The 13,756-nt window shown below is 44.9% G+C and overlaps 1 protein-coding gene across 5 annotated transcripts in view; it reads left to right on the forward strand.

Annotated features, from left to right (window-relative positions):
• Positions 1 to 12,981, forward strand: part of RFFL (ring finger and FYVE like domain containing E3 ubiquitin protein ligase) — a 31,109-nt gene extending 18,128 nt beyond the window's left edge. For 4 of the 5 annotated variants that reach the window (XM_061355568.1, XM_061355570.1, XM_061355567.1 and 1 more), the window contains 6 exons: positions 2,154 to 2,344; positions 6,917 to 7,321; positions 9,853 to 9,936; positions 10,316 to 10,523; positions 11,671 to 11,694; positions 12,244 to 12,981. In XM_061355568.1, coding sequence (XP_061211552.1) covers positions 2,159 to 2,344; positions 6,917 to 7,321; positions 9,853 to 9,936; positions 10,316 to 10,523; positions 11,671 to 11,694; positions 12,244 to 12,425 — 1,089 coding nt within the window. In that variant the 5' untranslated portion in view covers positions 2,154 to 2,158 and the 3' untranslated portion in view covers positions 12,426 to 12,981. The remainder of the gene's footprint in view (positions 1 to 2,153; positions 2,345 to 6,916; positions 7,322 to 9,852; positions 9,937 to 10,315; positions 10,524 to 11,670; positions 11,695 to 12,243) is intronic. The other variant, XM_061355571.1, reaches the window with a different exon arrangement.
• The last annotated feature ends 775 nt before the right edge of the window (positions 12,982 to 13,756 follow it).

A 13,756-nucleotide genomic window follows, 5' to 3' on the forward strand; every position in this document is an offset into this window, starting at 1 on the left:
CTGAGCAGGATTAAGGTTCTTCTAAAGCAACCTCTGAGCCTTTTGTCAACCTTTTCGTTTCCTGGCAATTACACAAAACTACAACTCCATCTGAATGCTGAGCTCTGTCTTCTTTTATCCTGGTCTGTGTGCTCCCTTGTGTTTTTCTTCCCAATGTTTGTCATGTTGCAATGTTCCAGAGTGAATTACTGGGCTGTCTTTTTTTTAGGAAAACAAAGTTTTAGAGGCAGGCAGCAGCATTTACGTATTCTGTTATCGTGGGTGGTCTTCAGTTTGTAGGGGTCCTTGAAACAGGAAGGCAACTTCACTGTGGATGCAGTTTTCCACTGCTGGGGAGGCTGGGAATACTTGACTGTGCAGCTTTCATGTTGTTTAGATTTGCAATTCCTAGGAACAAATTAAACCTCCAAACAGCATAGTTTTAAATAGAAATTCAGGATCTCTGCAATAGAAAGGGCATATTAAGTTCTGAGTGGGGAGCGACAGCTTGAAAATGAATGTGCAGAAGGAAAAGGAGTCATTCTTTTCTGTATGATATCTAAAGTACGTGTTTTGATGGCAGTGCAGAGTGAAAGCAAATGCATGAGAGGTTATTTCTGTTCATGGAACGCTTCTCTCCACGTATTAAGCTCTAGTTGCCAGTCTAAGTGCAGATTATACTGCAGCACTGCGCTCATCAGTTACACGAAGAATTGTTTTTCGTGTCATGAATCTGTAGAGTTTCACTTCAACATTAAAATGTGCTGAGCCTGCAGGGTAGACTTCATTGGTAAGCTCACCATTGTGGGCTTTCAAAGGCATATGTCCACTCCCATGACAGCAGCAACTTTGACGAGCCAAATTCAGCTGCATTTTGAAAGGATTAAAGATGCCACTAAAGCTACAGACACTGGAACAGCACCAAACTGCAAAACCTTCCCAATTCAACTCCATCAACCCAAAAGACTTAACACAGCTTAAAAAGGAGAAACCAACAGAACAGTATGTTGCTATATTATATCAAATAACCTTTAGGACTCATACCAGCCCCAATCCCTTAGGAAGCTGGAGTTTTACAGTGGCAATACTTAGTGAGGGGAAAGAAATGAATTGGCTGTGTAGCTGAGAGATGTTTCATTTCCAGAAGTTTATAAAATGAAGCAGTTGCTGAACGCTATCAGTGGTGGAGCTCATTTTCAAGACATAAAAGAAACGTGGTCCAGGAACAGCAGTGTGAATACAGAAACGCAGAGGAGGCGGTTTGTATTCTCTTTACCAGTAAGTGATGACACATGGGGTATGCTCTAGAAACTGAATGCCCAGATGCATTCTGATTTCTTTGTAAACTCCCAAAAGCAAGTTTGCAGCGGTGTATTTCTGGAATACTGCTGCATGGGTGGTCTTCCAACACTACAGAACTGCACTTTGCACTGGACTGGTAGGGTTAGGTAAGTGTGTATCTTTCTGTCTCTCTCTCATTATTTGACTTGCAATAAACCCCCAAGTGATTCCATCTCAAATGCAATTGTTTTCCCAAGTATGTTACCAGAAGCTGGTGTTTGATTTTCTTATGTTACTGACATTTACTTGCTGTCTGATGGTTTAGCCTTGTAATGCTGCAGATTCAGTTGAGAACTGGCATATATTAAATCAGCGGCTCCACTGTCCTTGTCTCTTATCCTTTTAGGTTTCATCTGTAAATCTGGAGAGAATTTAGAATAAAACTGAACACTGTCTATGATCTTGCTGCTGTTCTTATTTAAACAATGGATGAGACACAACTTCTGCTTGCTTTTCCCAATGCGCAAAAACCAAAGTCAGTATATGAGGTTTACGTGGAGTAGGCACAGCCTGTTACAGCAAACTGGATCATAGTCTCATACAGCCAACTGGAACATAAAATTGATCATATCTTCACTGTAATCTCTTAACCCTAAGGAATTCCAGTGATAATTCCTGAACTTTATTTGTCCTTTCTCACCAAAGGCTTTCCATGCTGGACTGGGTGTGTGGTTTTTGCATGTGCTTGAAAGTTAAAGATCAAAACTTACAAACACACTGTCAGAAGTGAATTGATGGTGGCAAATTCAAACAGGCATTTTATGCTTTGCTCTCCCTTTAGCTGACAGGTTGTTTCCCATGTCCCTTCTAATGTGAATCTTTCCCTCTTTCAGTTACTATGTGGGCAAGCTGCTGTAATTGGTTTTGTCTGGATGGCTCCCCTGAAGAGATGCAGCCCCAGCCAGAGCAGGGAGCCAGAGCCCAAGCCTATTCCAACCCTGGATACAGCTCCTACCCATCTCCAACCACTTCGGAACAGAGCTGCAAAGCCTGTGGGGTGTGCTTCAACAGCTCCTCCAGGAAGGTGAGTTGCAAATGTCTTCCTTGCCAGAATGATATGTGACTTCCACTTAACAACAGAGCCACTTTGAAGAGTGCACATTAGTGGCCTCTGATTTGAGGACATTCCATATGGGAAAAGAGAGCTTGCCTTTGCTTCTGTCTTTACTCATTCTTTCATCCTTAGCAGGCATAGTTAAAGATAACTGGAAATGTGGTAGTTAACCTTCAGTACACTTGGCTTTCCCAGGCTCTGAAAGAAGAAAGCCAAACTGCTTATGACCCTTTGAAGGAGCATGAGTTGAACTTGAGTTTTGAAATAGATTTAAAAGCACTGATGTCCTTTCAATTAGTTGTGGCCAGAATTTCAGTCCTCCGTTTGTGCTTCCAGTAAAGGAGGACCTACAGTTCTCTTTTCCAGACTATTGCTGCTTAAACTAAAAAGCATAGAGGCTTATTGAGGCTGTGTGTAGAAGAAAGTTATAAAAGACCAAATCCATTTTATCTTGCTTGTAAAGTTCATTTATGAGCATATAGATACCAAAACAATTGTTGCCACAGGACTTTTAGTTGGGCAGCAGACCCTGTCTAGGGCATTATTTGGCCATGGTGGTTTCTATAATGCTGCTTGAAAAACGTTTTTATGTGTAAAGTTGTTCAGTGTCCATACTCTGTGGTTTAAGTGTCTTACATATACAATCATGTATTTTGGGTGTGTAAGGATGCTTAGGCTTTTTCTGACAGTAGGCATGTTCTGGGGCAGCTAGAATAGTGCAATCACTGCATATCACTCCACACACTGTGTCATCTTCAACATTGTCCTCATTAATGTGATGTGCCTTCACAAACACTTGTGGAGGGAGTTACTCTGGATCCAGTGCTTCCGGTTGAGCATAGTAGCAAATAGTGGATGTAGAGGATTCTGCTTTTGAAATGAAAACAGTTCACCCAGTTAAGTATGAATTACACAGCAGCAGTGCTGGAACCATAGTCCCATTTTTCCTTTATCTTCTAAATTCTATGTTCTGTGTAAGCTGTCTTTGAAGCAATGTCTTTTATAGGAGCAATCACTACTGCTCTAGATATGCAAAACCATTCTGACTGATTGGGGCTAGCTAAAGCTCTGGTGCACAAATGTACGTGGTAGAGGATCTGCTGAAGCAGTTCAAGACATTCTGCCGCCAGCAGACGCTGTTCTGTGCAACTTGGCTGACAGCATAACTGGGGCAGCAGAGTACAATGTGTGCTTGTGTCTCAGCTGCTCCCATTCAGTGCAGGCTACCAATGAAAAGGAGTTTGAGGCTTAGATTCAGTGTAGAGAAGGGAGGCTCCTGAACCTTCATTCCACCTTCCTTCTGCCACCACAACCAGCAGATCTCTGGGACTGACTTGAGCTGGGTGGCAAAGCTTTAACAGCTGCTGGGAAGTCTGCTAGAGCTCATCCACCACTCCCTGGTCTCCAGCAGGGAACTGAATACAGAGCTTACAGAACACTGACATGCTTGTGGCCATGTTAATTCTCGAATGCTGTTGATCCGGACTGGGAAGTGTGTGAGATCTCACTCTGCTGCAACAAGAGCATGGAAAACTCTGCATTCTCTCCCAGGAGAGTCAATACCTTTGAACTCTAGTGTCCAGTTAATGTTTCTACTGGAATACAATGGACAGAAATGAATTCCTTCTGCTCTGGTGACCATAAGGATAACCTAGATTCCCTAAAAAGAACCCACAACCCCAAACCAACAACCAACCCGCAGCCCCAAAGCAGGATGGTGGCATGTGGAGAACCTGGCCTTTTATCCTAATTGTATTGGAATTACTGTACAGCATGGCACCTACTAAAAGGGTCAGGGTAGGGGACATTTGATTGTACTTATGAGACACTTATAAGTAACTGTTGGAGCATCTTTAAAGAATGTAAAACTTAATTGTGGGGGCAAAAATCTCTTAAGTTTTTGGTGTTTTCCTTCTCTTTGATGACTTTTGATCTTAGTTTTCTGCAGCAGACCGCTTCCCCAAAATCTTTTCAATGTAAACTGAGCATCCTTCATTTCCCTCTCTGCTGATAGAAGGCTGTGGCAGGAATTCTCAGTGGATGTGTCATATTGTTATTCCTTCCTCCCCATTTTCTGATTTCAGTGCCCTCAATTGGCTGACATTTTCAGGAAGATGCTTTTCTTTGCATACTTGCAGGAAAAGCTCTGGCAAGCTGGACTGTAAGGTTAAAAAACCCCTGAACAACAGTAGCTGTAGTGAGAGCTTGAATGTTGGCATTCCTTCATTTTATCCTGCATACAGACAAGAGCCAAGTGTATCAAAGCCCCATCCTGGTATCTCTGGGAGACTGGCTGTGAGAGCAAACAACCAGGAGCAGCTTCCACTCTGGACAGGCTGCTGATTTGAAGCATTTCCCTTGTGTTTGCCCACGCTGTGACTGTCAGTGAGCATCAGTCAGAAGTGGCCTGACCTTTTCGGAACAGGTTTTCATTTACAGCAACATTTGAAAGTAATCATTCTGAAGAGACTGGTGTCCTTAAAGTTCAGCAAATATCTCAGAGCTGTAAAAGCTGCTTAATGCTGAGATGGTTCCAGACAGCTTCTGTGCATGTTTAAATACTTGATGCTTAGATACAGGCTGGGGAGCTTTTTTTCTCTGAAGATAAATCCTAGTGCTGAACTGATAAGCCAGAGACAGGCCTGGGTTTATTTTGACTCCTCAACTGTATCATTTGATAACTAAGGCAGGCTTGTGTTATTACTGTTAATTGCTTCCAAAACCCACGTTGGATAATGCAGCCCTTGTGCTGGGCTTGCTTATGTGATGTCTAACCATGTAAATAAGTAGGAGTTCTCTGGCTGGAAGGTCCTTGGCCATACAATGGTTCCCTTTGGAGTGTGGTGGAGGCTTCCCCCTGCCCAGAGCAAAGCAGGACTGTTTGGGGTTTGGTTGTTTTCTTCCTCAGTTCTGATTGCTCCCTTGTCACAGATGGATGGTTGAGAGAGAGTGAGTGTTGTCAATGGGGTTATTTCCCATTCCTCTGCCTTTGTGGAATGTTTGTTCCCCTGCTCTAGACATGCGCACAACCAGTATACCCTGAGTGCTCCTGCAATTGTAAGGTCAGAAGAAGACAGGCAAATACTAATGGGGTTCTATTCTAATGACCAAGTGAAGGAAAACTTCTCAAAACAGGTATGTGGAAATTTCCCTTCCTTCCCTGCTGTGTCATTGATGAAAGCCACTTCTACTTGGCAGGCCCCCAAACAGCGATTCGGAGATGAGGTTTCAAGCTTGTGTGACCAGAGGTTCTCTCTGTGGTAGAAACTTTCATGTCTTAAAGTGCTTAGGCAGGAAGTGGGGATTCTTTCCACTGTCACTGTAAGTGTATTACAGGGTCTAAATGAGAAGCATGTTGGTTATAAATGTAAAGGATGTGTGGGACAAGGGGGCTGCCAGGGGATCAGAAGGAGCTCATGTAAGCAAGCAGTGCATTTCCACCATTAGGAACATCTGCTTGCTTTGGACTGTGAAGTTAAAAATGTTCTTTAATCAGGAGAAGCAATATTTTTGTCCCTGAGTTTGTATTTGTTGCTTCTCCACTCACACACAATACACACGTGTGTTTCTCCTTGCGTGGCTCCAAAGGCTCAGGGTGTCAGCATTTCATAGGGGTGCTTGTCTTCTCCAGTGCTGAACCAGTTCTTTCTTCCCTCTGGACTTTTTAAAAAGCCATGCAATGGGGCTGTTCTGCTGCTCTTCCTATTGGAAAACATAGGATTTGACTTCCCACCTGAATAGCCAAGTTTCTGCAGAAGTCACCATGGACTGGGAGTGCTTGAAAATGGAGCCCTGAGTGAGGAGACCAGAACAGGATAAAATAGAGACTTTGACCAACAGAACTGAATCTGTAGAGATTTCAACATCTGGTGCCTGCTGTTTCCAAACCTTCCAACACTTTCTGCCTAGCACCTAACTGGCACATGGCCTGCCTGGTATTTTCAGCAGAAGCTGGCTATTTTTGTTGCATAAATAAATGTTGGATTCTTTGATGTCTGTCAGACACTCAGCATTGCTGTTTCCTTTCCCTCTTATGGCAAAAAATAAAGATTGATTCAGTGATTGCAGCAAATGGAGGAAAGAAAAACCAAGGGGGAAGGTCACTCATTGATGGAGAAAGGGTTTTAAGTAGCTCCCTCCAGTGCCAGGGCTTTCTTAATTTGCAGGGGTTTGGTTGTTTTATGAAGCAGTGCACAACTAGGTGTAATTTACTTCAAAGTCTGCCGCCTCACAGGTATCTCCTGATTTCACCTGTGGCTTAAACTGCATGAACAGGTCCTGAATAAGGTGCAGAATATGCCTGTTGTCTGAGGGAAGAGGCTAAGAATCTAACTTTTCATTCTGGGTAAATGGGGGTTTTCCTGATCTAGGAACACAAGTAACAAACTTGACACTTCATAAAGCAGGAGGTTTTGGTGATGCTTTATCAGAGGCTTTTGCTTCCTTTGCCTTTCAGGTGGTAGGGGAACGCTGCCCGCAGCCGTTGTGTGCCTCTGTTGCAGGTCATGGATGGGTTTGATTTTGTTCCCTTCTCATTGCCAGCACGTCTGCTTGGACTGCAAGAAGAACTTCTGTACGTCCTGCTCCAGCCAGGCTGACGGTGGTCCCCTCCTCTGCCACCTCTGCCAGCGGTTCCAAGCCACAGCTTTTCAGCGGGAGGAGTTGATGAAGATGAAGGTGAAGGATCTGCGAGACTATTTGGCACTCCACGAGGTATCCACAGAGTTGTGTCATGAAAAGGAGGACCTGGTACTGCTGATTCTTGGCCAGCAGCCGGTAATTACCCAAGAAGATCAGATAAGAACAAATCCATTTCATACTAGTGCCTCTGGACAGCAAGGCTTTGTGATTCTCCCACCAACCGGCCCCGCATCTTCTACCTCACATGATGCATCTCCAGGGTCTGCAGATCCCGTCTCAAGTTCACTAGCTCAGGAACATGAACAGGTACAGTCTCCAGCCAGAAGCATCTTTTGCAGACTCATTCCTCTCTGGTTTTGAATTAGCTACTGAGGGTGCATGAGGTTTTCCAAGTAGATACGTGCCAAGAAAAGTGTTATGTTAAGTGTTATGTTATACCTGCTTAAAAAGCAAGGAGGGTTCTGTATAGAACAGATGACAGAATACTTCAGTCGTGTTTTATACTTGGGTTTGGTTTTGATTTTGCAGTGAGAACTTCAGTTTCTTACAGAGTGATTAGGAAGCAAGATGAGTTAGATTGCACTGCCTTGCTGTGTGTAAAACCTACTTGCTGTGATGTGGTTTAATCCCAGCTGGCAACTAAGTACCAGCAGCTGCTCACTCACTGTCCCCTGCCCCTCCCTGGTGGGATGGGGAGGAGAATAAGAACAAGGTAAAACCTGCAGGTTGAGATAAGCACAGTTTAATGGTTGGAATAAAGTAGAATGTAATAACAATGATAATAAGAAAGAGAGGAATAAAACCCATGACAGACAAGTGATGCACAATACGATTGCTCACCACACACTGACTGATGCCCAGCTTGTCCCCAGGCAGTGATCAGCCCCCAGCCAACTCCCCACAGTTTCTGTATTGAGTCTGATGTTCTATAGTATGGAATATCCCTTTGGCTAGTTCAGGTCAGCAGTCCTGGCTCTGCTCCCTCCTGGCTTCTTGTGCAGCTCCTCACTGGCAGAGCAGGAGAGACTGGAAAGTCCTTGATTTTGGGTAAGCGCTACGTAGCAACAACTAAAACATCAGTGTGTTATCAGCATTGGTCTCACACTAAATCCAAACCACAGCACTGCACCAGCTGTTGGGAAGAAAATTACCTCTATCCCAGCCAAAAGCTCAACATGCCACCACCAGCTTTGATGTGCTATTCCCATTCTACAGTATGGAATTTGGTGGGCAGTGCTGAGTATATTGAACCTTCACTCGGAGAACTCCACCACTGTTTTGAGATGCATTTCCTCTGGTGCTCTGGTGCAAATACGCCATTGCCACTAGATCCTCTGTAGCTGATTGCTGTGGTACCCGATGGCTGTGTCAGTGCACAGATCTGTCTGGTGTGTTGATGTCGACGGCTTTCTGACAGTTGTCTGTAGGTGTTAGAAGAAATGGTTACTATTGTTTAATTCATGTGCAAGACACAAGCACAGTTTAAATCCATTTTGGAACTGAAACTCATGAGAGATGATTGCAGTACTGGTGAGGTTTTTGGTGCCTTCTGCACTCAGACCAACAGAAGACAAAGCTGAGGATGTTATTCACTCTGCAGTCTGTAATGAACCATGGCAGGGGCATTGGAGCTTAATTATTTTTCACTGACTTTGCCTTGTTTGTCTTTCTGCTATCTGCTGTGGAAAGTTTACTCCGTGTTTGACATCTGCTCCTAGTCCTATTAGGAGGCTAATAGGTGTATTTAGTTCCCTATGGATCAAAGCTGTGAAAGTGTATGTATCTCCTGCTTCCTCAGCAGATGTATGTAGTGCAAAAGAAGAGCTTTCCTGGGATGACACTTCTCACAGACCATTAAAAGACTGGTTTCTGGCTGTTGCCATTCCAGTTTTTACCAGCACATTCAGCTCTGTTGTCTTCCCTTACTGCCCTCATGATACATGTCAGCTTGTCTCCGTTTGCGTGGCATCCTGCTGCAGCTCAGGCTCTTTCATCGTTATCGTTATCCTCTTACTTGGTAAATATTAACAACTCCCCACTTAGATAAGTAGGATGGTAACGTTACAGTCTCCTTTGTCATAGGGAAACCACAGAAGGGAACGGCAGCTGCTGGGGAGGAGTCAGCTTGAATGACACTGCACTTCCTTTCACTTTAAGTGCTCAAAGCAGCTGCTTCTCCTCATCTCCAGCTTTGCTGCTGCTGGTCCTTCATGTGGTATCTCCTGTTTGTCCAGTCCAGAACCCACCGGAGGAGGCGTTTGTGGTTACTTGAAGATGACCTGTTGGCTTTAAGCTGTGTTATACAGAGCCTTGTACTGGCAGCAATGTACCACCAGGGCTGTCATACCATACCACAGCACACTGCTACACTGCACTGAAGGATCGCATATATATATATATATATATATGTGTGTGTGTGTGTGTGTGTATAAATTTGGTCTGCTCCTGATCCAGCCTCATAAGAACCTTATGTGGGATCCTGCTGTACATATACTCTGTCAGGGCTTAAATAAAGTGAGGCTTTAAATGGTCAGATGGTGATTTCAGTTTCAGAGTTTTACTTATTCCAAACTTGGTTTTGTAAGTGATGCACACTAAGGAAAAGCTTCCTGTGAGTGTGCCTCACTTATACTTTGTGCTGCAGTTTGTGCTTCCAGTGGGCAGCGTTTGCAGTTACAGAATGATCATTGGATCACTGAATGGTTTGGGTTGGAAGGGACCTTAAAGATCATCTTGTTCCAACCCCTGGCTGTGGGCAGGGTCATGCTGAATATTGAGTTTATTTTGCTTTGGACACACAGACATGCTGTTAGTGAAAGCTTTATTTCCTCTTCTAGGCAAATGGTTACGTGCCTCCAAGCCAAGTTGGTTTGACAGGAGTTGAGATTGCAGCTGAAGCACAAGCAGAGGAGGAGACTCAGGTTTGTGTGTCCTGGGATTAATAACCAGGAATACCAGGCTTTCGAGGCTGTGTTTGCTGCCAGAGAATCATTACTGCAGAGAGACTGGGGGCTAACCAGGAACTCAGGCTGCCCACAGGCAGACCCTATCAACCACTTTCTTTGGCATCATCGTGTCCTCCTCATGTGAAAAGAACTGGTGTTCTTGGACACTATACTAATGGAAATGATTTATTTTTATCCTAGAACTTGTGTTTCTGGTAGATGGGGGAATTCACAGAGGAATCAGGGTTGTATTTATATCCAAACATGCATCCCTGCTAGCACACACTGAAAGCTGATTTAAGCTGTAGCTCTATGTGTTGAGGGCAAGAGTCACTCCATCTTTGTTCCCTTTCAGTCTACGGACTCCGAAGATAACCTCGTGCAGGGGAGGAAGGCTTCTCTGTCTGATCTGACAAGCATTGGAGACATCAACGCGCTCTCCGTGCGACAGCTGAAGGAAATCCTTGCTCGCAACTTTGTCAACTACAAAGGCTGCTGTGAAAAGTGGGAGCTGCTGGAGAGGGTGACTCGTCTTTATAAAGAGAAAGACCTTCAACATCTAGGTAAGGAACTGAGCAAACATGTGCCTGTTTTCCAGCTTTTCCCTTTTGACGGACAGTTGCAGAAGGAACTAGAACTTAACATCTCTGTTTTGTGCAAGGGAGGAGAAAGTGCTACATAGGTTAGAGTGAAAGCAGCTAAACTTTTATTCACCACTGCTTGTACTTGTTTAAGAGGAGAGCAGTATGGTAGCTCTGGAGAGTGGCTTCCCTCTGTTAGCAACAAAGGAGAGCTCTGCACCCTTCCTCTGTGGCAGATCGTGCAGTCACTGCATCACCCACTGAACGGCTGATGTGTGACTGCAGAGGGATGAGTGTGAGCTCTGATCTGTCAACTCATGGTGACTGGCAAAGTGAGCAGGAAAATGCCACCCAAAGGCAGCCAGGCACTTCAGAGCAGGCAGGTGCCCACTGCTGCCCAGCCATAGGGAGCTGTGCTTTGACTCTTGGTCACAAGAGCATTCCTCTAGTGCACTGCCAGGCCTGCACACTGACCAGGGTTGGATGGTGGTGTGCTAGAGGTCATAGAGAACGTGCCTGGCTTGACTTGCAGGTGCCAGTCTGCAATTCTAAGGTTAAAAGAGACACACTTGTAAATGGCTTCCAAGAGAAATGGATTGTTTCTGTTTGTCCAGTGTAGCTTTGTTGTCTTAAAAACTAAGCTTTGTCCTCTGTGAATGCTAACAAGATTTAAGACAACTGCTTTGGGTTTATATTCTTCTTTCATTGGATCTTGTGCTTTTGACAGCACTTGCCCTTTTCTCTCAATCCCTGTTGCCTGTCTTGGCTGAGCTCAGCAATATTGGCGACATTGTGAAACACCAAAGGAACTGAAAGTGTAGTTCTTGGAAACCAAGCACTGCACTGATTCTGTGTTAAGCATTGACACATCACTGTAGGTGGCTGCTGAGCTTTGTGAAGCATTGGCTGTTGTGCAAGCACAGCAGAAGAGAAAGTTCTGGTCAGTTGAGCCTATCCTGATCAGAGCCTCAGCTTTAGCCCCTGCATGGGGATCAGCAAAAGGCAGGTTTGGTGTAAGTGATCTCCCTTCAAGGCTTTCGTCCTGTTAATAATACTGCTTGAGAAACATGGTTTTTTTCCCCCAGCTTCCATTATTCTCACTAAATAAGTGTCTCTTCTTCTGTTGCAGTTTCTGACACTGATGATCAAACTGGTAAGTGATATTCTTAATCCTGGAACTGTGAGCTGAAAAAGACCTTTCAGTTCAAGTCCCACTGTTAACCCAGCACTGCCAAAACCATGTCCCCATGTGCCACAGCTACATGTCTGTCAAATACCTCCAGGGATGGTAACTCCATCACTTCCCTAGCAGCCTGTTCCAGTGCTTGACAACCCTTTTGGGGAACACAGTTTTCCTAACATCCAATTTAAACCTCCCCTGGCAGAACTTGAGGCCATTTTCTCTTGTCCTATTGCTTGTCACTTAGTGAAGAGAGATCCATGTTGCCTCATTGCTAAGAATCTCAGTGGTATCTCTGTTTCCATCGCACAGAGGACTCTAAAAGCTAAAACTTCCTGCCCCTCGCTGGAGCAGATACCTCCACATCAGTTTAGTCAGGCACAAGCATTTCTTTTTCATACCCTCAGTGTGCACAAGTCCATCAGAGAAGCTGGGTAAAGCCAACTCGCACACTGCTCAGAGACAACGTACCTGCCTTCTGTTCCCTTGTCTCATGCCAACCCTGCTCTCTTGTTTACTCAGGTGGCGCTGGGCGCCTGGGCACGGAGGAAAACCTCTGCAAAATCTGCATGGATGCCCCCATTGACTGTATCCTGCTGGAATGTGGCCACATGGTCACTTGCACCAAGTGCGGGAAGCAGATGAGCGAGTGTCCCATCTGCCGGCAGTATGTGATAAGGGCCGTCCATGTCTTTAAGTCCTGAGTGTGTGGAAGGAAGACTGGGAATGCCTTAAAGCCTCATCTGCTGTGAGAGAAATGGTCAAAATAGCTACTAGTTAGGTCAGAGGTTATCACATGGACCCCACTGGAAGCTGGAGGTGAGGGATGAAGCCTGAGAAAACTTGTTCTTACCCAAGCCATGCCTGGCTGTGCTCTTCCCATGATAGTGCTTTACACCACAGTGCCTGGACTCCTTGGAGCTCATTGCCAGCAGCAAACACACAAACTGTTCACCTACGTTCTAGGATAACTTGATCCGTTAGAGGTGGGGATCCAGGGATGTTTGGCTTCCCACCACAAAGCTGAGATGCAGAGGCTTCATATTTTCCCCTGACTAGTAAATACAAGCGCAGTGGGATCTCAGAGGGTGACCTTTGTTTTGCTGCTTAGGCTCAACACCCAGCACCAACTTTTATTTTCAAAGATGAAAATTTATTGTACTTGTTAATTCTTACCTTTAATGTAATGTTAAACTCCTATGCTTGCAGGACAGGCAGCCAGCCTCCCCCCCCATAGCACAATAAACACGTCTAGCCTAGTGCAACGGTGTACAATTGTATGCTTTTATTTGAAGGTGGACTTTGTAGTATTGAAACCCAGAACAGGAGTGAGACTCTGGCCCATGGAGCCTGACCTCGTGTGGCGGGTTGCTTTACACACCAGGGAGATCCCTTTGACTTTCAGTTTCAAACCTGAACTCATTTCACTTGATTAAGGAGCTACAAATCTAAGGCTTGAGTGTTTGAGGGTTTAGTGGGGCCAAGACACAGCTACAGAGCAGTAAGGGTTCTGATGTTACACAATCATGCTTAAGTGCAGGTGACTCTTTCTAGAGAGGAGATATGAAAGGAAGCTTTATCTCCCTCAAACCATTACAGATGCTTCTGCTTAGTAAACAGCTTCCTCCATCCTCCCCTTTGCTCACTCTTACTCCTGTACATGCAGACTGCTTATCAAAGCAGTTGATTTTCACTCCTGCTTGTGAGGGTGGACAGGAGGTTCTGGTCTGATTCATGACAAGTGCAAGCCCTCAGGAGCAGCATGTTCATTTGGAAGCCTTGCTAGAGAGAGCTGTAGCTGGCATACTTCTCCCTGAGTTTCAGAATCTTGATGCCTTAAGTTCTCAGCCACCATAGGATTGTACACTCGTTTTAAGTCATTTGCTGAGGAGCTTCTGCTGCAGGTTTGTTCCCTTCATGGGGAGTGATCACTTAGTGTTCAAGCTGCGTCCCTGCACAGCTGCCAGCAAACAACAGCACAAAAGCAAGTGTCCACTTACAGCTCCTGGAGCAGCAGAAGTGCAGTTACAGAAAC

The sequence above is a fragment of the Neopsephotus bourkii genome, unplaced genomic scaffold, assembly GCF_033783945.1.
Source record: "Neopsephotus bourkii isolate Nb327-2 ecotype Australia unplaced genomic scaffold, CSIRO-AGI_Nbou_v1 NB_804, whole genome shotgun sequence".
In the NCBI taxonomy this organism is placed as follows: Eukaryota; Metazoa; Chordata; class Aves; order Psittaciformes; family Psittacidae; genus Neopsephotus; species Neopsephotus bourkii.